Consider the following 25504-nt stretch of genomic DNA (forward strand, 5'->3'; position numbering starts at 1 on the left):
GCATTCATAGATGCCCATATAGACTGAAGTCGATTGGTAGCCCTAAGTTCATGGATTATACGCAAAGTATGCGGGGTAGACTAAGTCTGTTTGAGCCATATAGCCGCCAGAAAACTTGCATCTTTCCAAATTATCTATCGCTATCGCTGGCAAAATCAGTATGTACAGTATCCTTTTGCGGCTCCAGATAATATATTGACCTGAAAAGATATAGCCCTTTTCTCTATCTAGACTTTGCTTATCATTTCGTGGTTATTTTGATACCTATTAATACCTACTGTAGTCATAGGTTCTAGGTTTAACGTAAACATGTATATTTTGCCTTTGTGATTTAGGTGCCTATGATTGAAGCAAGGGCCCTGGGCCCGCCTACCTAGATTGTATCCCCGGAGGCCTTTTCTGCAATAACAATTCCAATTATATGGGAACTGCTCAGGTGTCTACCTTGGGGTTTCTCTGGCCGTGGGTAGCTTCGGGTTATTCCAGTATCGTCAGAACCGTCATCGGAAAAACATCTACTAAGATAGGATAGAAATACCAAGACAACACACAACGTAAGATGAGCCTGGATAGAGTAAAGTAATGTATTGATGAGACCAAAACCAAAGAAGCATTGTAGGATTGTCTCCTAGTAGGCCTCTTGGTGGAATAACTGCAAGGGTGATCCTCCAGGGCTATCTTCCAGTCTTCTCTATTTGCACATGTCTAACATTTCAAATTCACACGCTCTTCTTCAAAAACAAAGTCTGGGTATTGCAGAAACCCTTCAGCCCATTCAGACCCCACTCAACGCCAACGCCACTCTCCTTATGACCACCGAAGGGAGCGGTAGGGCTTAAGCTGAAGTGATCATTAGTCCAAACAGTACCAGCTTGAATCTGGCGTGCAACTCGAGCCGCGCGGTCCAGATCAGCGGTCCAAATTGAAGCGCCAAGTCCCATCGAGGTGTTATTAGCACGCTCGATAACCTTCGTCTCATCATCCCACGACAGCAGAGGTACAATCGGACCTGTTAAAAATTAGCAAAGGCTCTCATCTATAAAATCCATAGACACGCTTTGGCTCACCAAATGGCTCCTCGACTACAATTCGGGAGTTGTCGGGGGGTCGGTCAATAATTGTGGGAGTGACCATGTACCCAGATGAGGGCTCAATCCGACCACCAGTAGCAACCTTCCAGCCCTGCTTCTCGATATCATCGAAGAAAGTCTTTACACGCGAGTATTGCATATCATTTTGAAGAGGTCCGTGGCTAATTCCAGCCTTAGAACCATCGCCGACAGTGTAAGACTCCACCTGGCGAACTAAGGCATCCCTGAACTTTTCGAAAATGGAGCTGTGCACATAAATTCGCTTCAAATTGAGGCAAATCTGACCCGAGTTCAAGAATGCGAAGAATGCAACCTGTGACGCTTAGCCTAGCGTACAAATTTCGTTTCGTACCAAAAGATCCTCACCTTCTCGGCCACCTTTTCGATGTCAACGTCGGGGAACACAATGGCAGGATCATTTCCACCGCTAAGAATTATTTCAGTCAATGGATCGTGCATACCGCCTGAACTCAACATACAACTCAAGGGTTACGCGTTTCAGTGTTCCGCTAGCACTTTGTAATACTCTCTTTCCGGTAGTGGTAGAGCCAGTAAAGCTGATCTTGTCAATACCGGGATGACTTGTGAGCCAGGGTCCCAAGTTATTATCGCCACTCAAAGACTGCACCACACCCGGAGGGAAAAACTTCTGGGCTAGTTCGACAAGCTTCAAGCCGCCGTATGGTGTAAATGGGCTGCATATTTGTTAGTATAAACCACTAGAGTCATAACATGAAGGAACCCACGAAGGCTTCACAATAATGACGTTACCAGTCAAAAGAGCAGGTGCAATCTTTCCGGTTGCGAGCATCAAGGGGAAGTTCCACGGCACAATAGCCCCAACGACACCGAGAGGAACATGTCTTGTTATCACCGTCCTTGTCTCATCATCTTCGATAACGTCTTCGATAGCTGGAAGGCTAGCCATTCCTCGAATCCAATCAATAGCATTATTAATCTCGAGCGTCGCTTGGAAAATCTGTTCAATGTGTTAAAAGTACAGTGCATATACAATATCAGATAGTGATGACATACTGGCTTGCCTTGTCCGGTGATCAAGAGATCTCGGAACTGATCCCTGTATTGATCAATAGCGTCTGCATATGCCAATACGGCCTTCTTCCGATCCTCATGTGGCGTCGCAGACCAGAGCTTGAAGGCAGCTTTTCCGGCCGCAGTGGCTTTCTCAAGATCCTCTGGTGTTGCAACTGGAACCTCTGGCAGGACTTCCAAGGTCGCGGGGTTCAAGCCATGGCGAGTGAACTCCGTAGTAGAGCTCTTACCATTAATTATTTGAACATAGTTCGACCTAAGATCGAAGTCGACAGTCATATTGAAATATTCGAGCTTATGGTATATATCAGAGATGCACTAGCACAAATATCCTGTCGGGAACACCACCATCCCTCTTATATGTTCATCAAAGGCAAATACGTGAGATTTTAGTCGACTATGCCTTTTCTCGCTACTTTGCCGCAAATTTCGTCGCAAAGACCTAAGTTTCCCTATTCCCATCTTAATCTAGTGAGCCCCACTTCCATGCGGTACCCGCACGAGCACTGGCTATTTTACCCAAACTAGAACTTATAAGCTTATTAGAAGATTAATACCAAGCGAGAATGATGGAATGGTGGTTGCACAGATAGGCGGTCCTCAGCCGTAAGTGCGATGGTGCGGAAAAGAGGAGAACGAAGTGTTAATGTTCATTAGAGTAGGTTGGCGAAATTATCAGGATATTTGGAAGCCCACTTCGTCATCGTCGGTGTTACTTAACGTCCAGTGGGATTGCAGGAGAAGCCTGCGATCCAAGACCTCCCATGGAGTATTGAGACGCGCTTAGCTAAGGAATTATCGACTTCGAAGGGCAAGAAGAGGCATTATATTCCGAAATGGTTCTATCGCATCAAGTATCATAATCTGGCAGTTGTAGTATACTACGAGTCGATAGAGCATTGCCTAAAACACATTGATTTGACAAAACCAGTCAGATCATATTTAGCCCAATTTAACTAACTAACTGAAAGCTTGGAAGGTGAATGATTTCACGGTGAATCTTCAATACTCTCCCGCAAGGCCGTTGATACCTTCTTCAATGATTCGCTTCGGTGCCCAGACAATCCATTCAAAATCCTTTGAAGGTGCAACCTCCGGACCATCTTCATAAGCCATGACATCCTTGAAAGGAAGTATGCCACTGTCAAGTGGAGTCGTTGGGACTTCACGCCGAAGTATGCGAGCCATAAATCTTCTAATCGAAAGTATGAATGGCTCAGCATCGGGAAAAGTAGTCGTGACATGAGATGCAGATATTGCCAAACGTGGCGGAGCCCCAAGCCCGGTGTGCTGACTTGCGAACCGAGCGTTTTCCCCCTTTACAAGCTCCAACACCTTGTCCAAACTCCTCCACCAAGTCACTAAATGGCTTCTTTCCTCGAAAATGATAGGAGCCCTGATAACTCTTTCCACTTCACACTCTTGCGTGTCTTTAGATGAAGCCTCATAGAAGCTGTCTCCCACACAAATGAGACGAGAGTCCCGATCGTACCATGTAAGGGAGTCGGGCGTATGACCCGGTGTGTGGATGATGGTGATCCCCGTAGGTATTTTGATAGACGGGTTAGGGGAATATACCACATCTTGGTAGTCTTCGGCCCACATGCCAATAGAGTAGTATGGGCATTCTGCATCGAACTTTTTCGCAAGCGAGTGGCAGCAAATGTGCTTCCACGGACTTATATGGTCTGAGCTGTGCGCAGAGGAAAGTACAGTTGTCGGGGGTCCTTTCCGTTGGTCAACATTCAGGTGTTGTGAGTCCGAGTCGGTAGGTGGCATTGGCCATCCGGATTGATTGTGTGCTTCAATACGGTATAGATATTCCAGTACTCGGGGGTTTTGGGATCTTTTGAGGAATCGTAATCGGGATTCTTGATAGACGTTGCGCAACCAGCATCACTGAGAACAATGACGGAGGTCAGGGATCTGTCGGAGGAGTTAATCATAGAAATTATTTTTTTCAGACTTTGAAATAAGCTATTTACCCATTCTTGTCTGGAGCTGAGCAAATTTTTGCGTAGATGTTTGGGAATTGGCCATAGTTGTCGTGTTCTCGAAAAAGGTAGATCGATTCATTCAAACGACGAACGTGGAATGGGCACGATGCCGGAACATCAAGGTTGTATTCCACCATGGCAATGGAGGTTGAATAAATAAAAAATGCGATAGATGTATTGCGCGCAGCCTTGGAAGTTTGCAAGGCTAGTTCCAATCTGAGATCTAGTTTTCTAGACTAAGATTAATAGGCTGGCTCTTTTTATTTGAGGACATTAATACAACCTTAGGACCGATGAAGGATAGCTTTATCGCAGTCTAACCATATACGGTAGTATATCCGCATATATGTTTCCGTTGTTTTCATCGTATTCACTGTTGCTGCCGAGATATTCCTCCTTCCGTACGGGTTCAAGTTCCGACCTCAGGTGCTTCATATTCTTTATCATGGCGTGGCAGGTGTAACTAGATCTGAACCCACACTCAAGTGAATTTAATATAAATTGCATTTCTTTGCATTCTGATTGGCCCATATGTAAATAGTGCTCCACAGACAGAGCGCCGCCATGATATCAGACCAGGTAGCCCATTGGTTATCTGAATGTCAAAAACAACGGAGACATACACCTTTTGTAGCGGCGGTGTTACTTAGAGTCATGAATTGGATATGTACCCCTGCTTTGACGTCGTATATTCCTAGACACTCATCACGATAGGATATTCCGATGGCCAATGATGTTTTCCCGTGATAAGGAAACTCGAGTGTACCGAGTTTTACGCATTAGTTTTCGAGTGCCCGGGATATCAAATTGAATTGCAGCATGGTCAAGATCAGAAGCTCCCGTCATTACGTACTAGGGACGGCCAAGTAGTCCATGAAATCTATCATTCGCGTTGAACATGATAGGAAAACGCTTGACTGCCATTCAGGACATCATGGCCGGGTTATTCTTGTCTCTGAAGTTCCTGCACTGGATTCGGGAAACGCATGCGACTGCGCACATGATGCACAACAAAAGCATGGCGCTAGAACTCCATTTGATGCAGCAAGGCTACTTCATACCAGTTGCACTTTAGCGGCTTTTCTTTTAAATGGATAGCGTCAAAATGGCGCGTAACACACCCAGTGTCATGATACATCTGGAAGCGAACACGGTCAGGGAGCCCCTTGGTTACAAAGCATTGAAAGTAACCCTCTGGCTTCTTAGCATTCTCCAGGTATTCCTTAGTAGTACGCGACGGCTTGCCGATATTAGAAACAGGTACCTCGTATGAGTTGGCAACGTTTTGGGTCTGTATAGTATCTTGCGGTTGATTTATGAGACTAGCCGACGTAGTAGATTTAGAGGCATTCCGCTTAGGCCGGCCCCTTAACGGACCTCCCTCTAGGACGTTACTAGTAATCTCGACGGCCGTCGAGATAGTCGTTGCAGAGCGAAGCGACTGATGATCACATGATGGCCCATTAGAACGCTATTACTATTTCAGGTGAAAACATGGCCACGTGACACGTACGTAAAACCTTTTGATTTATAGTTACTTGCTTCGCTTCGCTCCGCAATAATAATAAATAACTTGAAAGGTTCAGTTCTGCCAATTGAAACCCTAGGCAACGTGAAATCTTGGAATATATCTGAAATATCACCCGAATCCTATATTATTACTAAAGAATTGAACCCATTCACTTATATTAACAACTAAACCTAAAATCTAAGAGATAGAAGAAAAAAAAGAAGTGGACGGGCAGCGATTCGAACGCTGGACTTTTCGCATGCAAAGCGAACACTCTACCAACTGAGTTACGCGCCCATTTGATATAATTCATGGGGATTTTTGGATATATATTGCAAATGCAGATAAGCTAAATTTGGCTTTACCATATCACTCCGAAGTATCAATGTTGACTGGGTAGAAGAATTTCTTCTAACTGAGTCGTCGTTAAATAATAAGCAGGATTATTCTGCTCGGTAAAGCTGTGGTCTACTAGAATAGGCAGTGAGAGGGAGGGAATCCGACATGATGAAGGTTGTACATCGAAGATATCGAAAGTGATTCATCTATGATTACATCCATGGATGTAACTACTTAGCCCGATTAGACGCCGATAACAAATTAGGATCGGAACTTCTATACGGAGTACTTAAAATGATAACTTCTTTTTTAACGAAGACTATCTCCTCTTTCTCCCTTTTCTTTCTATAACTTCTTGGATCTATCTCACTCAAGCCTACTTTTGATCAACCCAACGCTACCTAAATAATGCCCTTCGCTTCGATCCGCCAGCCATTTAAAAAGGGCTTGGTATTTAGTCACAAACTGGCGCCTCCACGTTAACGTTTCACTATGGTCTATGATTATTATGATGGACGAAGAATAACGCGCTTGGAAAGAAATGCTGTTATGTCCAAGGAAACTAAATAGAAGCCACTTTAGAGAGTTGGCCAGAGGATACTGACGAAAATAGCTAAAGGTGGCTTGGATGGGGAATCTGGTGGTTTTCTTTACTTTTGGTTTTGTCGAATAACACTAATATATGATAACTTGAATAATTGCGTTCTGGCGATTGGGTTCTGATCGAACTTCGGGGATTGTTGCGCTCTCTCTCGCTTTAAATGAGTAAGAGTAGGACTGATGACTTGAATATCCATATTTGTTTGCCCAGTTTCTGCTACACTGAACAATGAACAATACACAATAATCCGTATTATATTTATCATTGAGTGCTAATATAGACGGAGCTCCTTATTCAGTGTAAATAGTGAGTTATCGTATCCTTACTCTTCTGCCAGGCCAAATTCAAGGATTAAGGCCTAGAAAAAGCAGCTGGCGCTTTGCAAATGGTAAGCAAGCAAACAAGACAAATATAAACATCACGGTGATCCATAGACAATTGTGTAGTTCGTATGCTGTATGTCCACGAAATGCTCGACAGAAGTAAAGACACTTCACTACAATCTACCTTACAGTTTACCTTACAGGTTACCGTCTCAAACATAAAATAGAAAGATCCCAGTTCTTATTGTAGAACTAATAAAAATGAAAAGATAAAAAACATCACAGAGGGTCGTATCCCATTTCCCATTTCCCGTAAGACTTAAAAATTAGCAAAAACGCAAGAAGGGGCTGAATTGATCTAATCAACCTCCTCCATGGTGCTCTCGCCGGTAGCCTCGGCGGGAGCAGCAACCTCGGCAGCAGGAGCGGCCTCGTCCTCGTCGATGTTCAGACCAAGGGAGACGAGCTTGTGAATGCGCTCGGCGAAGCTGGCGGGCTCCTCGATGGTGAAGCCGGAGACCAGCAGGGAGGTCTCGAAGAGCAGCTGGGTGATGGACTTGACGGTGCGGTCGTTCTCGCCATCGGCGTCAACCTTCTTCTTAAGCTCCTTGATAATGGGAGACTTGGGGGAGATCTCGAAAGTCTTCTTGGAAGACATGTAAGAGGACATGGAGGTGTCGCGGAGGGCCTGGGCCTTCATGATACGCTCCATGTTGGCAGACCAACCGAACTGGCCAGTACGGATGGCGCAAGGGGAGCCAACCAGCTTGGAGGAGACAACAACCTTCTCGACCTTGTCGCCGAGAACGTTCTTGAGGGCCTTGGCAAGACCCTCGAACTCCTTCTCCTCAGCCTCGCGCTCGGTCTTCTCCTCCTCGGTCTCCTCGAGCTCGAAGTCCTTAGTGATGTCGACGAGCTTCTTGCCATCGTACTCCTTCAGCTGGGTGAAGGCGTACTCATCAATGGGGTCAACCAGGAACAGAACCTCGAAGTTCTTCTGCTTGAGAGTGTCCAAGAAGGGAGAGTTGGCAACGGCCTTGAGGGACTCGCCGGTGATGTAGTACATGTTCTTCTGGTGCTCGGGCATGCGAGTGATGTAGTCTGCGAGGGAGGTCATCTCATCGCCGGACTTGGTAGACTGGTAGCGCAGAAGCTTGGCCAGAATGGGGCGGTTCTGGGCGTCCTCGTGGATACCGAGCTTAATGTTCTTGCTGAAGGCGGCGTAGAACTTGTCGAACATCTCACGGTCCTCGGAAATCTCGACGAACAGCTCAAGGGTCTTCTTAACGATGTTCTTCCGGATGACCTTCATGATCTTGTTCTGCTGGAGAGTCTCACGGGACAGGTTGAGGGGAAGATCCTCGGAGTCAACGACACCCCGGATGAAGCTGAGCCACTCGGGGATGAGGTCTGTGCAATCGTCGGTGATGAAGACACGGCGAACATAGAGCTTGATGTTGTTCTTGGTCTTCTTGGTCTCGAACAGGTCGAAGGGAGCGCGCTTGGGAACGAAGAGAATAGCGCGGAACTCAAGCTGACCCTCAACGGAGAAGTGCTTGACAGCGAGGTGGTCCTCCCAGTCGTTGGAGAGGGACTTGTAGAAGGAGGCGTATTCCTCATTGGTGATATCAGCGGGGTTGCGGGTCCAGATGGGCTTGGTCTTGTTAAGCTCCTCCTCCTCGACCTTGGACTCCTTGATGGTCTTGGTCTTCTTCTCCTTTTTCTCCTCCTCATCATCGACCTCCTCGACCTTGGGCTTCTTCTCATCATCCTCCTCCTTGGTCTCCTCGGCATCCTCATCGGGGACCTCAGTCTCGGTCTCCTTAAGGACGTGAAGGTAGATGGGGTAGGAGATGAACTCGGAGTGCTTGCGGACAACCTCCTTAATGCGGGCCTCGTTGAGGTAGTCCAGCTGCTCATCCTTCAAGTGAAGGATAATCTTAGAACCACGGCCGAGTTGCTCGCCCTCGGTATCCTCCTTAAGGGTGAAAGTGCCACCGGCGGCGGACTCCCAGATGTACTGCTCGTCATCGTTGTGCTTGGACACAAAGGTGACACGGTCAGCGACCAGGTAGGCAGAGTAGAAACCGACACCGAACTGGCCGATCATGGAGATATCAGCACCGGCGGACAGAGCCTCCATGAACTGCTTAGTGCCGGAGCGGGCAATTGTTCCAAGGTTGTTGATGAGATCCTATGAGAGATGAATATGAGTATTGATGGTCAAATAGAGAGGGAGGGAGAGTGGTTTCAGGTAACCCTGAGGACAAACTTACAGCCTTGGTCATACCAATACCGGTATCCCGGATGGTGAGGGTCTTGTTCACCAAGTCGGGGATGATGTCGATGCGCAGATCCTTGTTGGAATCGAGCTTAGAGGGGTCGGAGAGAGCCTCGTAGCGGATCTTGTCGAGAGCATCGGAGGCATTGGAGATCAACTCACGAAGGAAAATTTCCTTGTTAGAGTAGACGGTGTTAATGATCAGCGAGAGAAGCTGAGAGATCTCAGCCTGGAACTCGAAGGTCTCAGACATGATGGCGGATTGTGATTCTGAAAAAGAAGTTGAGTTAGAAATGATGAATTGATAGGAATTGAAGACCAGGCAGATGCAGATGCAGAGTCTGATCGAGCAGTGGGGGTTGGGGGGGGGGTGAAGTTAGGTGAAGTTAGGAAGCGGTGACGGTGAGAAGAACAGGAAGGGGATTTATATCTTACAAGAAAGCAAAGTAATTAGAAAGAAGCTCTGGGGGGGATAGTAACCAAAGCAAAGGGGAGAGATGAGGAAAAAGAGTCGAAGAGGCGGGCCAGTTCCTTTTGTGTTTCCAAAAAAATCTGGTGGAGAGTTTCTACGGCGATCCAGCAACTTCCATGTCGTTCAGGCAACGCCTGCAGCTTTCTCGATGTCATTCTAGACTCTTCTGCTTTTCACTTTTGTTTCTTTGTTTAGACTAATTACTCTAACTTGCCCGGTTTGCAGCTCTCACCTTCCTTTTTCTCTATATTTTTAGCCGAGCTGTGAGTGCATCTGAACTCTAGAACCTTCCCCGGATGACTCGTCGACTCATCGAGTCATCTCACCATTAGGTAAGCACTAGTTAGAGCACTGGAGGTCCTCGGAAGTCAATCTTGGCAGTACATTCGATATAGCAATTCGATATATAGCAACTTGGAGATTCATTATTCTCTAATCCATATTTGATAGGCTCATCATTCCATGATACAGTTGTAATCCCCCCCTTAGAATATCCCATTTACACATCACCGGACCCTCATAGCCAAAGAAATCAAAAGAAGCAAAATACAAGAAAGACCGGTATGGCGCACCACCGTAAGACCCTGGAGTTTGCTATGCTAGTTAAAAAAAGATGCGATATAACGTTTTGCAAAAGAAGAGCAAGGAACAGATCATGGCAGAAGACAATGAAAGAAAGGAATATGGTGCAGAAAAAAATGAGGATCATGAATGTCAAAGACGAGACTCGATCCCAGCAAAAAAAAAAAAGAAAAAAAAAAAAAAAAAGGAGGTTAAAACACAAGTGCCCAGAGGGAAGGAAAATAGACGCAACTTTTCCAGCCAGCCCGGACCAACCAACCGCTAATATGCACTGTGACGGGAGAAAAGGGGAGGCAATAGTCACGTAACACATGTCATTAGGAAGAGACGGGGCAAAAGAAAAAAGAGAATCAAAATCGGAGTATACAGATCCCGAGAAGATCATCCGCCGGAAGGATTCCTCACAGGAATGCAAGAGTCGTGACACCGACGGGGAAGAAGAACGTAGAGGATCATCAAAATCACATAAAGTGAGTGTTTAAGCAGCTTGGGGCTGGCTAGGGCGCCCTTTGGCGGCAACGTTGCCACCGCGGCCACGGGGAGTGAAACTGCCGCGGCCTTCACGCTGGAAGCCACCACGGCCCTGGCTGCCGGTGCGGTCACCGCGACCACGACCCGCACCACCACCACGGCCGGCAGGGAAAGCGTTGCTACCGTAGGCGTTGCCACGGGGGCGGCGTTCCTCGACGAGGATCTGCTCGCTGCCAATCTGGTGGGGGTTGGCAGCAACGGCAGCGGTATAACCGGCAGGCTCGTTGAATTCAACAAAGGCACAGTTCTTGGGGCGGCTGACATCGAAGTACTTCAGCTTGCCGAAACGGGCCAGGGTCTGCTTAAGCAGGCTGGCATCAACCTTGTCGTTGACGTTCTTGATATAGGCGAGGACGGTCTCCTCAACACGGGGCTGCGACTTCTTGTGGCCATCGCCGGCCGTCTGCCATCCGGCTTCGGTGGAAGGGGCCTCCAGGGAACGGGCAACCTCCGCAGGGGCGGGGGTGGTAGCAGCGGGCTGAGCGGTAGGGGCAGTCTGAGCAGCGGGAGCAGCAGACTTGGGAGCAGTAGGAACAGCAGGGGTAACCTGAGCAGCAGGAGCAGCCTGGGCAGCCGAAGCCTTGGCGGCAGCAGCGGCCTTAGCTGCGAAAGAGGTAGTCGCAATGCTAGCCCAGGTCTTAGGAGCAGCGGGAGCGGTTGAGGTCTCCTTCTCAGGAACCTCCCCCTTCTCGGCAATAGGAGAGGGCTCAGGGGTGGCGGGCTCCTCGTCGTTCAGATTTTCAGCCTCGACGACAAGAACCGCAGCTGGGGCTGCCTCCTCAGCGGGGACACCGTTAGTCTGAGGAGCGGCCTCCTTGGGCTCCTCAACCTGCTCGTTGGCCTCGACCTCCTCAAGCTTCTCATCAACGTCTGAGAGAGTTACTTCATCAATCACCTGGTGCTCCTCAGCGGGAACCTCGGCAACAGCCTCAGGAGCTTCAGCAGTAGGCGCAGCCGGGGTGGGCTGCTCGGGTTCTTCTTCTGGCTCTTCGGCCATGTACCGGAAGATATCGTTAAGCACATAGTAGCCGTTGGGCTGCTCGGCGAGGACGAAAGTCTGCACGAACTTGCGGGACGGCTCGGAGTTGTTCGAGATCTCACCAATGACTGAGACCAGGATGTTGTCGAAAGACGCCTGAGAATCGACATTCAGGACGCGCACTTTGCACTCCTGGAACTTCAAGGAGCTAAGCTTCTCGTTGATGGCCTATGGGAGTGGGGTGTGTGGTTAGGCGATATTCATATTGAGGAGTGGAATCTAACTCACCTTGGTACCAACGGTGACGGGAACCGACTCAGCCTCAGTGCCGAAGACCAGCTGAGAGCGGCGAGAGTAGAACAAGTGAAGCTTGTCGGGGTTGCGGCTCATGGTGGTGTAGAACTGCTCGACGAAGTACCAGCCCACCTCATCCTTGGAAATCTCGTTCTTCTGCTGGTCGGTGGGAGTGACGGTAGTCGGGGTGGAGGACTGCGCAGGCTGGAAGCTAGCAGCAGTATTCATAGTGACAGATGCATGGTTGTAAGATTCAGGGTAACCGTGCTGAGCAGGGTAGTTACCATTGATAGGAACCTGAGTCATATCGGCCATGGCGTTGAATTGAGGGGTTTTATGTTCGGTTTCGGGTGGAAAATAAGATCAAAAGTAACCGAGCGCGGCGAAAATGAAGGTCGAGACTACAATGGCCGAAAGGCTTCTTTTATGAAGAAGAAAGCGATGAACGTTCTAAAAATGGAATTGTCGTGTTTCCCTCGCTTGACTGCATGTTCATTAATTTCAAGGTCTTGACTTGGGCATGGGAGATCGGGACTCACGATGCGAAATAAACCCAGCACCAATGCAAGCAATTGAAGAGGATAGAAGGAAACCACGTAAAGAACCAAAAAAAGTCGAGGCGCTTTGAGATTGCGGAAAAGCGGGAAGTATAGGTGAAGTGAGAAAGAGTTCTCGGTTCTGATGGCGCGGAGAGGGAGATGTGGAGGGTTTGAGAGAAAGATGAGAGAGATCGAGAAAATGTGGGTCTAGGAAGATGAACAGTGAGGCGTGGAGAGTCAGGTAGAGAATGGGAAACAAAAAACGAGATGGAATGAAGCTGTGGGAATTTGCCTTCGAAGAAAAGAACTTCCTTCTCTTCGACTCCGTGCGGGTTTCGCGTGGCCTTGGCGGGTGGCCACCGCCCGGCAGAATTCATAGTACAGCTTTAGTATACAAAGATATATTATTAGGGATTTCTATCCATATAGATGGGGTCGAGGAAAGTTTTCATGATGACTCAAGATACGTGACAGTCAGACAGGGAAAATAAGAGAAAACAAAATGCCAGATCCGAGAGTTGATACTCAAATCATGCGCATCTCATCAAGTCAAAACGCCACAAACTGATCCGAAAAAAAAGAAAGAGGGGTATGATAGGACATGAAAGGGTGACTGTAAAAAAGAAACAGCAATCATAAGAGCCGCGTCGATAGAGGCTCGGATGTTGGGACGAGGAAAGAAAAAAAAAAGAAGCAGAGATAAGGAACAAGACACAAGCGAACGATCAGAGATGGCCAACTATGCAGCGTACACAGCATATGGCAAGCCTTATGTCTCCTAATGTATCGTCACCATCAGGGCTAGTCATTTCGCACCTCAGTCTTCTCGGAGAGAGGCTTGCGCATGACAGCGTCTTGGCTAGTCATCCTCCGACCCAGAGCGCGCTCGACCTTAGCCCCGAGAGCGAGTTTGTTCAGGTTGTCCGACTTCTCCTCCGTGGGGACAAATCGCTGCTTGTTGAGAGGCTTGCTCTCGAGGCGTCCGAAACCGTCATGGAGGTGATAGATGTCAGCGATTCTGGGGTCGCCGTTGAGGGTAGTGCTGTCGGAGGCAGCCAGCGAGGGGCTTCCACTGACAGTGGAGAATCGCTTTGAGTTTCGGTTCTGCAGCAGGTTAGACTTGCGGGGTTCTCAATAAATAAAGCAAAGGCCCTACAGCGGACAGAGTATGTGGAGGGGAAGAGAAGGGGATTCCTACCGATTGGGCCATGATGGGACGCTCAGAGTCGAGAGAGGGTTGGCGGGCCATTTCTGGGGGGAATGATACGGTTATAAAGAGGAGGATTTGCGCCGAAAGAGGGGCGGGATTTCAAATGGTAGGTATAGGAAGGCCTGAAATGGAATGCAGACTGCAGGATTGGGCTATTAGCGGGTGTATTATTTCCTAGTGGCTGGGCGATCTTGAATTTCCAAGGGATACATACTCAATCCGGGTACTCCGTCAAAGGGGATGTGTTGGAATCAGGTGCAGAAGTACCAATGCAGTGCAAGAGTAGAAATAGAGTCACAGAAAGGAGAAGACGGGGTGGAGTCAAAGTGGTTAAGTGGTGGGGAAAGATAAAATGTGTGGCGGAAAAGGGGAAGGGATTTTATGGAAAGATCGACGTAATCGTAAGATGTGCAGTAAAGAGTCTGCAATGAAACTCCAAGGTGGATATGTGATTATACAAATAAGAAATGACCTCGGGATTCAATCTCCCTTCTCTGATGTCAATTAAAAGCTTTACCGGGAATATCTTTGCCACGTGCTGGCCACGCGAGCCGATCATTTCGGCGGGTACGGAGTACTCTGGTGATATACACTTTGTTTACTCCGTATGGAGATTAGTATTGTACAACATATATTGTAATATGAGGATATCATGATAAGATGAGAATGAAAGACTTGGATTACTTGCCAGTTTCTATCTCCTATAACATATGTCGTATTGACAGCAAGGGGCAACGTCTTGGTCTCTATCTCTGTATATAGTATGTACCATTTTACACAGACAAAGAGCTGGCAACACAGAGACCCAACAGAGCCCCTTTTACAACAGGTAACTATAATACCACATTCAAAACCAAAAAAAAAATGATGAAACAAGCCCGTTTACCCCAACAGTCCAACTATCTAATCTTGGCAAACCATGCAGATCACGGAGCACCAGGATGCTTTGAGAGTCTATAGTTCGAGAAGTCTTGAAAGAAGTCTTGAACTACTACATTAACAAGTAATGAATCTTAAACCTATCAGAATTGTTACATGAAGTTGACGTGAAAGCAACGAATACAGTTATACTCCATCACACACCGCACAGATTCTGCCGGATTTACTTCCAATTTCAAGGTGCAAAGCCATCTCTGTCGATCCTCATTCAATTCAATCAACAGCGTCCCGCAGAAATGGCCAAGCCAAAATCCTTTCTCAGGGAGACAAAGTCGAAGAAGAAGTCTGCCTCAAAACAGGTATGCAGTAGCAATATATCCCGCACAGAAACACAGAACAGCTTGGTCATGATCTCATACATTTTGATTTAGGTACCTGTGACCGCAGATGATTTTCTCGCAGGTGTGTATCTGAACCCCAATAAGCCAATAATATCGACGGTCAAAACTTAACTATTCTCCAGCCGGCGTCGAGCTAGAAGAAGCCGGCGAGAAATGGCGGGCCGGAGATGCGGCCAAGTCTATGCGCTTCTTTATGCGGGCCATCACCAACTATGACGAAGGACTACAAAAACATCCCGGCACATTTGATTTAGCTTACAACAAGTATGTAAACAAGCCATTATTTTGCATTTTGCATTTTTCAAATCTCATCCATGATCGAAGAATATTGGTTTGAGTTTACCTTTACTAACACACCACCTAGAGCACGAGTCCAATATGAAATCACCCAGCACCCCAAATTAGCGGCCCAGTTGCCAGCACCACAGGGAGAGATCTTGCAGGTTGCACTGCAGTCACACCGGGATGCGTTGGCCCTGGAGCAGGACAATGCTGACGTGTTGTTCAATTCGGGCCAGGTGCTGACCAGCTTAGCGGAGTTAATATCTAACCTGAAGCATCCCGACGAGGAGCAGCAGATGCAGGCAGGCACCTATTTGCAAGAGGCAATTGAGCTGTTCCAGCGGTGTCTAATGGTACAGGAGATGAAATACACGGAAATGCAAGAGGAGATCGAAATGATGGAATCCGGGGATGTGCCACCGGAGCCGGAGGCTGTACCACCGGCCGCGGGACAGCCCAAAGCCGAGTCCGCAGGTGAGGAGCAAGAACAGTGGGCGATGATTGTGGAGCCCGTCACGAAGAATACGCTAGTGGACACGGCGGTGGCGCAGCTGGAGACTTTGACTACTCTGTGCAACCTGTTGACTTCTAACCCCAGTGCGGGCGGTGTTGGTTGGGTGCAAGAGTACTCGTCGGAGCTGGTGCAGTCGCGACTGCCTGCTTATGCCGAAGGTTCGGACAGACAGTACGAGGCGGCCTTGGCGCGGGCCAAGTTCATCTGTGCCTTGAACGATTTGCTCTACCGAGGCGGACATACCGATATCCAAACCTACCAGCAAGAGGTCGGACAGGTTTTCGGTCCAGAGCTGGATGTATCAGCGGACCCCGATGGACTGTGTAGCAAAGCAGATGCGCTCACATCGCTGAACCAGGCACTTTCGGATATCCCCCCACCAGAGGATGACGAGATTTTTGAGAACGCGGTAGCATTGCGTTGGAAGTCGCTTTCAACCGCTTTGGACGCATTGACGGCTGCTACCAAGCTCCCGGATGCCGACAACCTATCCAAGATTCACCTTGGCCGCGGAGACGTGGAGATGCACAGATGGCGTCTTGGTCGAGCACCCTGGAACCACACCATGGCGAAGCAGAACGGAGCTATGCTTCTGCGCAACGCTCAGACGTACTATCGCGGAGCAATAGCTCTAGCTCGCCGCGACGGAGCGGCCGAGGAAGAACGCGATGGAACGTGTAAGGAGGCGATTGCTGCGGCGATCGAAGGCCAGAATACGAAGCTCGAGCAGCTCAAGTCAACGGACCTCCAACAGGTGATAGTCGTGGCCCAGGATATGGTGGAAGACGGTATGGTCGACGGCAGGGAACTGAGTGCCCTGATTTCATCATGAAGCGGACAGAGAAACAATTTTCGCATTACGCTCACAGACCCGGGCGGGCTTTTGCCTCCTCATCCATCTGGATCGCGTCCTGGCGAATGTGATGTTGTCTGCTAAATTGCGTGGCCGCTGTAGCAGCACCCTCAATATCCGAAACAACCAATCCAAGATGCGACAATAGCCGCTCAATTTCCAGCCTCTGCGCCTGCACAGTCTGCGCAAGCTCCGCGTTTTCCGCATGAGTAGCCTCGAGTCTGGCGTTGAGGGTCGACTGCGCTTCTTGCAAATAAGGCGTAAGGTGCGCCCTGTACAGATCTTCAGCGCCGAGTGTATGCGCGCTGTATAGTAAACAAAGTTAGAAGTCAGAACCAAAAAAGCACAAAACAAACATAGTCCGAATAAACGGCCAAACGCCCGAATGCATTCAACATACACTGTTCTCTCTTGACCCTCAGCATTTCCCCCCTCCTGCTCCCTCCTAGCTCTCGCATCCCCAACAAGCCGATCAAGCTCATTCAAATGCGACACCGCGTCCCTTTCCGCGACAATATCATCAAACTCAGCCTTTGCATTCGCTTCCAGCTTCGCGTTCAGTTGCCGCCAGACACCCTCCAAGCTAGCAGGAACATGGCGCGCAGGTGTCGGAAAACAGCCTGCAAAGTTCGCATATGAATTGGCACGGAGTGTACGCGCTAGAGCCTGCTCGAAGACTTGGTTTAGACGTGAGGCGCGCGGGCCTGGGGATTGGGGGATTGGAGCTGGCGGGGGAGGGGATGGCGACGCCGCGGGCGGTTGGTGGGAATTTGATTCGACCATGGTGGGTATCTCTGCTTTCGGGGTAGAGTCGAAGAGTGAGAAGTAATGGAAAGCATGCGGGTATGGCGAGGGTTGGCGTGCAGAAGGCCGTTTCTCCAGGAATTTGGATCTGGGGTCTGTTCAACGCGACATGCCGGTCACGTGTTTCTATAGATTGAATTGGTGGCTTCGTACGTTACAGCGATAGTATTTGGAAAATTTTAATTTCCATACTCTGTGAAATGCTACATAGTATGCGACTATATCCATTCTATAAAGTAGTGCAGTGCAGATGGTATACTTGGAAGAAAATTCAGCTACCGACCAACTCCTAGCCCTAACTTAATGGATCTAGGCCCAGCCAACTCCGGCGTCTGTTCTCCTCATTCTCGGCTTTCACCAAAAGAGCAGGACTCGGGCTTTGAGAGCCTTTCCGTAGATGGAAAGATTGTATATTCGTCGCCGAACGAGATATGCGCCACGAGCATACGCGGCTATGGAGGTCAGACCAAAGTAATTTGAATGCGGGCCATGAGATAGAGACGTATATAAGGCTGTTCCAAAAGCCCTGGAGGGGAAGGACAAAGCTAGATGCATAGTTCAGACTAAAACTAAAGTCGTTAGGACGAGCCAGGGAATAGACTCTGTTTATCGTTGAGGGGACCTGCAGTGTCGAACAATCAACACAAAGAACCGACAGCAGTTTTTAGATTATAACCGGCTTCAATTAGACCTACCCATGTAACAAGCAATGCAATGAAGAACAGCATAGCGTATTTTGTATATGCCCACGTTGCTGAACTAGCTTCTGTGGACGTCGACCTCCGCTGTGAGTCTGCCCCATCCGGCCGCCCAGTCTTGCCAAAATTATCCTGTTGAAGAGGGCTGGAATCGGGTTTTGAGCTCGAATTTTGAAGCGTGTTGGCTGTACTACCGCCCTCGATCGTGACTGAGTATGCTCTGAACGCATTAGACGGCAACCCGCTCGCGTTGCCCTCCGACAAGGATCGGCGCTCTGGAGTGAAACAGGCAATCTCCCTGGTAACTTGAATGCCAGTCAACATAGCAAAGGGAGATTCTGGGACAAGATCTGAGTCAATGCCGCCGAGATTCCGAAGCTGGCGCCGTTTCTGGTAAATCACCGTCCCTGCTCGTAGATAGATGGCGAAGGTCAATGAGATAATGAGCCAGACTGGTCCGTAGAAGATGGCGATGCGGAGGAAGGACCACTGTACAGAGATCCAGCACCAGAGCTGTCGAGGGATGATTGGATTAGCATGGGGTGATAGAAGGGAGGACTTTGGGGTTCTGCTTACGAGGGCGGAGCCATATATTCGGCCCCGAGCTTGGGTCTGGATGAAGAAGTATGCGAAGGCTGGGACGAATGGAACACCGTAACAGCAAAGCACATATTTCCATTCGAGTCGACGTAGTTGCTCGGAGTCATATTTGCGGAAGAATGTTAGGTAAACATTGCATGCCATTGCAAAGGTCCATAGTGCATCGGCGGGCATGAACCTATGTATCCTTGCTTATTAGTGGCCATCTGCTAACGGTGTTAGTTACCGATTTGATACGAACCATTGAATCAAAAACCCTTGAAACTGGCACAGGGAACTATCAACCCCAGAATGAATTCCGTCTGCCGATATGATGGTGGCTATATTAGCCATCATGTTACCCCATGACGCATAGAACACCAAGCGGTTGATGGGTTTACGGAACGAGGGGGACCAAATAAAAGTAGCGACTATAACGAAAGTGCCAACAAGGGAGATAGTCGAGCAAACACGCTCTGTAGCCGAGATGGCTAATATTTGTTGTTCTGACAGCGTCATGGTACATGGTCTATGACCTAGTCGCCGCGAAAAGGGGAGGGCGTCCAGCTCCTGAAGGTTATAGGTTATATCCACTGCAGATATGAACCGAGAAGATCCCCGTGGTTCAACAAAACCATGTTAGCTTGTGGCAAATCGAGGATGCAGATGACCGTAGATTTACCAGCGGGGGACTTATTTTCGGGTTGGGTTAACCCTTGAAGCAGAAGGCAAACGGTTCGAGGAGATATGCCCAGAGCACAATACCACCTGCTTATTATCCGCAACGGGCAACAAAGGAAAAAGGCAAATGACAAATGAGGCAAGACCAGGCCAATCAGGATATTTCTGGTTATTTCTTTCGGCTTATAGCTAGGAAGATGACCTGGTGCCGAGTCATGCAACAAAGGACGCGGTCCTAACAGTATTAGGTTCGAACAACTACCAAGAAACGGAGTAAGAACCAAGCAGGATATCTTTTAAATATTTTCCTCGTTTCAAACACCGCATGGGCCAGGGCTCAAACCGGTACTCCTAGGGAAGGACATGCGAACGATTCCAGTGTGGGTGGTACCACAACGTGCAATCTCCCAGGATTTACGGAATAGATAGGAGATTGGACAAGGGATGAGTGCTGGTTTGCATAGAAAAGCCTCGGAGGCATAGCCCTTGGGGTTGCACCAATGATTAGAGTCATTGTTTAGGCCTGCAGCCTTTGTCCCCGCCGCTGTTGGGGTTCGACAGTGCTTGAAGGGGTGAAGTAACCTGAATATGCCAAGGGTTACAACGGGGTCGATATTTGAGGGGCCTTGTGAGATCCTAAAGTCAGTTCGCCCGTGTGTGACACTAGCACAACTGTTTCCCCCCGATGTTCTCACAGCTCATTAGTCGTTGTAGAAGACCAGATTGAAAGACGGGTGACTGCATGTTTGAAAGATTTCTCCGAACAAGCAAGCATAAAGGAATTCAAACGCCAACGGAATGCCCGAAAGGGTTGCTCTTAAGTACTTATGGTTGGGTACTTAAAATAAAGCGCAGTACAGCAGCTATGAGCTCGCTCGTCCCGAAAATCCTTGGCCGGTGGACAAAGAACCAGTTGCAGCAAAATGACAAGATATTCCCGAGGATTGCAGTTCCAGCGGGGACATTTGAACTAGGCCCAAGCGCTTGTTGCACAAGTCTCGCTGTGTGTGTTAATAAATACAGCTTGGGGGTGGATGACAGAATGCATTTCTCGAGGAATAGCTATTGCTATTTAGAAGACGACAGGCAGAAGGTTGATAAAATCTGGAGCGCTGCTCCAGAACATTATCAAGACAACAGAACAGTGCCCCGAAGTCAATTCATCTCCAATTAGGCCATATACTCCTCATCTTTGACAAAACTGGCCCAAAATCCGCAATATCAAGTTGTTTTAAAAAAAAGAAAAAAAGAGACGCAAAAAATATCCTTCATCGGGTATAACGCCGAATTCTCCCATGTCCAATTGTCCAATCGAGCTCGTCATCTCGTCATGCGCAGGCTAGACCGCTAATAAGCGGGCTGCGGGGGGATCATGCCTCCATATCCAGCCATCTGCTGTTGCTGGTGTTGCTGCTGCAATTTAGCCTGGATCTGAGGCAAATCATGGAACCACGGGTGCTTCAGAGCCTCGTTGGCGCTGATGCGCATCTCCGGACGGAGTTGGAGCATACGGTTTAACAGATCCATCCCGATAGCATCCATTTGAGGGATGATCAGCGACAGATCCTGCGTGGCGTAGATTTGGAAGTCGGACTTGTATTCTGGCAGCTGCGAGATGCCGGGCCATGTACGTTCGGATGGTGTACCCATCAGACGGAAGATCTTGACCAATTGATCCTCGTTGGTTGTTCCGGGGAAAAGCGGACGGCCCGTGTACATCTCTGCCATGATGCAGCCAGCGGACCAGATGTCAATGCTGGTGTTGTAGGTGCGACTTCCGAGGAGGACGTCCGGTGCGCGGTACCACAGAGTGACTACTTCGTTGGAGAAGGTATTAACCGGGATGCCGAATGCGCGGGCAAGTCCAAAGTCACCCAGCTTGAGCTGACCCTTCTTGTTGATTAGGAGGTTCTGTGGCTTCAGATCGCGGTGGAGGACTCGGTTGTCATGACAAAAAGCGATGCCCTTGAGTAGTTGGTGCATGAAAGATTTGACCGTGGCAGGATCCAGCTGTCCACGATCACCGCGAGTGTCCATATATCTCTTCAAATCTCTGTCCATGAACTCAAAAACAAGCATGAGTTTGTTTTCCGTGTGGATGACATCGTAGAGCGAGACAATACTCTCATGCTTCAGCTCCTTCATGAGCGAGATCTCACGGATTGCGGTTGACGGCGTTCCCTCCTCCGAATCCAAGTGGATTTCCTTCAGCGCTACCATTTCACCGGTTTGGCGATTGCGCCCTTTAAAGACCTGTAGTATTCTGCATCAGCGGTGAGCGGGGAAGAGGCGATCAGGCTAGGAGCCCGGGGGGATGAGGGGGGAGAGAGATCGAGAGAGATTGAGACGTACGGTAGCATAAGTGCCTTCACCGAGCTAGAAATAAGACGAATACTCGTTAATGAAGATTCTAGACCCGATAATGAGGGGAAAGGCATACCTTTTCCAGCTGCTGGAAGGAACTGGGCTGCTGAGTCTTGTCCATTTTCTGTGGAACTTTGGAAGCCGGTGGCCCCGATGGTTTGGGTTTAGAATGGAAGAGAAAGTGACCAGGGGATACCAGATTTGAGGCGATCTTTAAAGGGTGGGCAGGATCCCTGAAGTGCTCCATGCTGAGACGTGAGGGAGGAGGCCCCGCGCTGAGCGGCCCGGGACTTGTCATAGTTGGCCCTTTTTCTTTTGGCCTGAGTTGGCAGGCGCTTATTATTTCTACACTGATTTTAATTTTTATTGTTGCTATAAGTGGTGTATTGTTTATAATTTGATTTTAGAATGTCCTCTTCTTATGTTCTAAATCTATAAATTGGCTGGAAGTTGGGATACAACGGTCGGAAGGACTGACTGGCATGGATGGCTACACCGGACATGAGGAGTAGGTTCATGTCCAAGATTTCCAAAAAGCAGGGCTTCATTCCTCACGCCACCAACGTTGACAATACCAATCGGCATGCCTCGTTTGTGTGCTCGTTCCACTAGGCGCCACGCCGAGAAAGTCGCCAGGCTGCTACCTAAGATGAGTAGCCGCCCAGCATCGTCGATCGCTTCTTCAGCCGCTGTCTTCACCAGTGGATCGATATTTTCACCAAACATGATCACTGCCGGTTTCAAAATGCCGGCGTTTGAAGTCGCCGATAATGCCCCGTCACTCTCTACCTCTACAATCGCCTTTGTGCCATCGTGCAGCGTGGGAGGATTCTCCAAGCATGTCGGACATGGAGGATAACGGAAAGTAGAATATGGCGCTTCAGCGAGGTCAACGTCGCCATCCGGGTTGAGCTTCAAGCCTTTCCGCCGTTGCTCTTCCGGATTATCGGTATCGAGCGCACCCTCTGCAACCATACGAGCCAAAAACTCCGCCCAAGCTGGATTAAGTTTCTCCAGCGACGCTTGAAAGTCGGCGCGGGGAAGTTGGTTTTGACAGCTAACGCAGACGACCGATCGCAAGTATCCGTGTAGTTCGAGGGTAGGCAGTTCGGGATGCGCGAGGGAATGAAACGAGTCGACATTCTGCGTTACAACGGAACTGATGTACCCTTTCTCACCGAGACCTTTAATCGCCCAATGAGTCGAGTTCGGCTTTGCTTTCAGAAGCCCGGGCCAGCCAACGAAGCTGCGCGCCCAATACCGCTTGCGTGACTCATGGTGGGAGATGAACTCGTGGTAGTAAATCGGACGGTAAGATTTGTTTCGCCGGTAGGTACCTTGGTCGCCTCGATAATCTGACAGACCAGACGCGACCGAGATACCTGCGCCAGTCAGCAGTACCGTCTGGGAATGTCTCCCCACATCGACGCCGCGGAGATTAAAGGACGGTGGCGCAGTGAAGAAAGTGTTGATAGCATCAATTGCGCCTGCAAGTGTCGTTGCAGCCCGAGGTGTTATTATAGCAGGCGGCAATGGTCCCGTGAAAGGGATCCTAATAGCAGGCGTCGTCATTGAAGACCATCATATGTTCACCGATGTCTTGGCGGAACGGGGAGTGGAGGTTCTCCAACAATGGCGTAGTTGCTTGGCGGACACGAAGGTATCGTCAAAGATTATATTAAAGTAATCTGAAGGATAAATAAGGAATCTGATAGGCTCCGGGTTGGTAGTCCGGTTTGAGGGGATCAATAGGAGTCATGGAGATGGTCATGGGGAGAAATGCAAACGTGCAGATTGGATTGGAAACGGAAAATTCCAGGGAATAGCCGGATGACATGAACATCCCACTTACACCTGGGCAAACTCATCTTTCAGGCGGATTAGATGTAACTTGTACGGAAATCCCTGTCTTTACTACACAAAGACCCCTGAAAAGAACACTCTGTCCAATCCTTTGTGCTCGCGTGCCTTCGACGCGATGCCACTGACGCAGCCCCTATGCAGGCTCAGGCTTCGCCCTCTCCACTTACGGATCTCCAGTCTCAGATCACTTACTGCCCAACGGCGTATACTTACTTCCACTCCTTTTTTAAAAGACGCTTCTTCCTTTATTTTTCACTCCAGACCTCGTTCCATCCCACGAGCGGCAACATCTCTCGCTATGACACAAACTAGGGATCATGGCCATAGCCACGGCCCCGGTCACCACCACGACAATACCTACCTCACTTCAACAAACAAACGCGACGCTGGTGTTCGCATCACACGGATTGGTCTCGTTGCTAATCTGTGTATGGCCATTGGAAAATTCGTTGGCGGTTATGTCTTTCACTCTCAATCCCTCATCGCCGACGCATACCACGCGCTCACCGATCTTGTCTCCGACTTCTTGACGCTGGGAACTGTCGCTTGGTCTCTGAAGCCCCCGAGCGAACGATTCCCCAATGGATATGGAAAAATCGAGAGCATCGGTGCGCTAGGAGTTAGTGGGCTCCTGCTCTGCGGAGGAGTGTTCATGGGTCTCAACGCGGGACAGGTCCTACTAGCTCATTTCTACCCCGAGGTGGCTGAAACAGTAGCTCACTCCGGGATTTTGGGACATGGTCATTCGCACAGTCATGGGCCAATCGGTCCTAGCATCCACGCAGCGTGGATCGCAGGAGGCTCGATTGTGGTCAAGGAGTGGCTTTACCGTGCTAGTAAGTAAAGCGATATAGGGGTTTGAATGTTTATTATCCATCAGGTGACTAACTTTATTCTAGCCATGAAGGTTGCCAAAGAGCGCAAGTCCTCCGTGCTTGCATCTAACGCCGTTCACCACCGCGTCGACTCCCTAACGAGTATCGTCGCCCTTGTCACAATCGGAGGAAGCTATGTCTTCCAAGACGCCACCTGGCTGGATCCAGTTGGCGGGGTCCTGATCTCCTTGATGGTCATCAAAGCCGGTTGGGGCAACACATGTACCTCCCTTTTAGAGTTGGCGGATACTACGGTTGATGAGGAAGTCCGACACTCCGTGGAGGATGCTGCCTCCCTGGCATTGAAGGATATCCAGGATGGACACGAGGTGATTGTTCGTGATGTGCAGGGCCTGAAATCCGGCCAAAATTACCTAATGGACATTGAGTTGGCTGTGCCGGGGGCCTGGCCTATTAGTCGGTCACAACACATCGAAGAGGTCGTTCGCCACGCCGTTGGATCTGGAGTTCGTGGCGTGAAGCGCATCAAGGTCCGCTTTATTCCTGCGGAACATCAGGACCTCACGTTCTCGGATGAGTTTGTTGCACAAGATGTTAGTGGTGACCCAGAGGCACTCCAAGATACCCGGAAGCGGCAATAGGGATGTAATTCTGCAATGATACCCTTGGATGCGGGATCTATGTCTATAAATTCAATATAGAACAAGTTCATAATACATAACAGAGTACGGAGTATATAGTATATAGTATATAGTATAGTATAGTGGGGTAGTTCTATTCTACCGAGAATTTAGCAGAGCAACAGCTCAAAAGAGCTATTTACCCGGCAAAACCTGCTCGGGCTGGACTTGACATTCCTGGAGAACCCATCAATCTGCCCTAATTGGCTCTCGGTGCTCACTTGCCACTTTTCAATTGTCCGCTGTACCCCGTGGTTATCAAAGACAT

At 49.0% G+C, this 25504-nt stretch overlaps 11 protein-coding genes across 11 annotated transcripts; 2 read left to right on the forward strand and 9 right to left on the reverse strand.

Moving 5' to 3' along the window:
* Positions 1-719: 719 nt before the first annotated feature.
* Positions 720-2423, reverse strand: N7518_005278 (aldehyde dehydrogenase family protein; the record flags this gene model as incomplete). The annotated part of the gene is made up of 6 exons (XM_057186205.1): positions 720-1009; positions 1068-1404; positions 1458-1518; positions 1571-1786; positions 1838-2070; positions 2127-2423. The coding sequence occupies 6 exons, from the start codon at positions 2421-2423 to the stop codon at positions 720-722; spliced, it is 1434 nt and encodes a 477-aa protein (XP_057042975.1).
* A 723-nt stretch (positions 2424-3146) lies between these two features.
* Positions 3147-3923, reverse strand: N7518_005279 (uncharacterized protein; the record flags this gene model as incomplete). Its single annotated transcript, XM_057186206.1, has 1 exon — positions 3147-3923. One exon carries the CDS (start codon positions 3921-3923, stop codon positions 3147-3149), a length of 777 nt encoding a protein of 258 aa, XP_057042976.1.
* A 3349-nt stretch (positions 3924-7272) lies between these two features.
* Positions 7273-9448, reverse strand: hsp90 (chaperone Hsp90; the record flags this gene model as incomplete). Its single annotated transcript, XM_057186207.1, has 2 exons — positions 7273-9108; positions 9191-9448. The coding sequence occupies 2 exons, from the start codon at positions 9446-9448 to the stop codon at positions 7273-7275; spliced, it is 2094 nt and encodes a 697-aa protein (XP_057042977.1).
* Positions 9449-10727: 1279 nt separating this feature from the next.
* On the reverse strand, positions 10728-12368 carry N7518_005281 (NTF2 and RRM domain protein; the record flags this gene model as incomplete). The annotated part of the gene is made up of 2 exons (XM_057186208.1): positions 10728-11987; positions 12048-12368. The coding sequence occupies 2 exons, from the start codon at positions 12366-12368 to the stop codon at positions 10728-10730; spliced, it is 1581 nt and encodes a 526-aa protein (XP_057042978.1).
* Positions 12369-13393: 1025 nt separating this feature from the next.
* On the reverse strand, positions 13394-13841 carry N7518_005282 (uncharacterized protein; the record flags this gene model as incomplete). The annotated part of the gene is made up of 2 exons (XM_057186209.1): positions 13394-13696; positions 13791-13841. The coding sequence occupies 2 exons, from the start codon at positions 13839-13841 to the stop codon at positions 13394-13396; spliced, it is 354 nt and encodes a 117-aa protein (XP_057042979.1).
* A 1136-nt stretch (positions 13842-14977) lies between these two features.
* On the forward strand, positions 14978-16710 carry N7518_005283 (uncharacterized protein; the record flags this gene model as incomplete). Its single annotated transcript, XM_057186210.1, has 4 exons — positions 14978-15040; positions 15113-15143; positions 15205-15346; positions 15447-16710. The coding sequence occupies 4 exons, from the start codon at positions 14978-14980 to the stop codon at positions 16708-16710; spliced, it is 1500 nt and encodes a 499-aa protein (XP_057042980.1).
* Positions 16711-16741: 31 nt separating this feature from the next.
* On the reverse strand, positions 16742-17514 carry N7518_005284 (PMF1/NNF1 family protein; the record flags this gene model as incomplete). The annotated part of the gene is made up of 2 exons (XM_057186211.1): positions 16742-17036; positions 17132-17514. The coding sequence occupies 2 exons, from the start codon at positions 17512-17514 to the stop codon at positions 16742-16744; spliced, it is 678 nt and encodes a 225-aa protein (XP_057042981.1).
* Positions 17515-18173: 659 nt separating this feature from the next.
* On the reverse strand, positions 18174-18977 carry N7518_005285 (putative cAMP receptor-like protein; the record flags this gene model as incomplete). Its single annotated transcript, XM_057186212.1, has 1 exon — positions 18174-18977. One exon carries the CDS (start codon positions 18975-18977, stop codon positions 18174-18176), a length of 804 nt encoding a protein of 267 aa, XP_057042982.1.
* Positions 18978-20840: 1863 nt separating this feature from the next.
* N7518_005286 (cyclin-dependent serine/threonine-protein kinase phoA) lies at positions 20841-22155 on the reverse strand (the record flags this gene model as incomplete). Its single annotated transcript, XM_057186213.1, has 3 exons — positions 20841-21746; positions 21846-21869; positions 21934-22155. The coding sequence occupies 3 exons, from the start codon at positions 22153-22155 to the stop codon at positions 20841-20843; spliced, it is 1152 nt and encodes a 383-aa protein (XP_057042983.1).
* A 134-nt stretch (positions 22156-22289) lies between these two features.
* On the reverse strand, positions 22290-23429 carry N7518_005287 (putative SIR2 family histone deacetylase; the record flags this gene model as incomplete). The annotated part of the gene is made up of 1 exon (XM_057186214.1): positions 22290-23429. The coding sequence occupies one exon, from the start codon at positions 23427-23429 to the stop codon at positions 22290-22292; it is 1140 nt and encodes a 379-aa protein (XP_057042984.1).
* Positions 23430-24018: 589 nt separating this feature from the next.
* On the forward strand, positions 24019-25197 carry N7518_005288 (cation diffusion facilitator family transporter; the record flags this gene model as incomplete). Its single annotated transcript, XM_057186215.1, has 2 exons — positions 24019-24556; positions 24620-25197. 2 exons carry the CDS (start codon positions 24019-24021, stop codon positions 25195-25197), a joined length of 1116 nt encoding a protein of 371 aa, XP_057042985.1.
* Between the last annotated feature and the right edge of the window lie 307 nt (positions 25198-25504).

Source organism: Penicillium psychrosexuale, assembly GCF_028828465.1.
Source record: "Penicillium psychrosexuale strain IBT 29551 chromosome Unknown utg000003l, whole genome shotgun sequence".
Taxonomy (NCBI): Eukaryota; Fungi; Ascomycota; class Eurotiomycetes; order Eurotiales; family Aspergillaceae; genus Penicillium; species Penicillium psychrosexuale.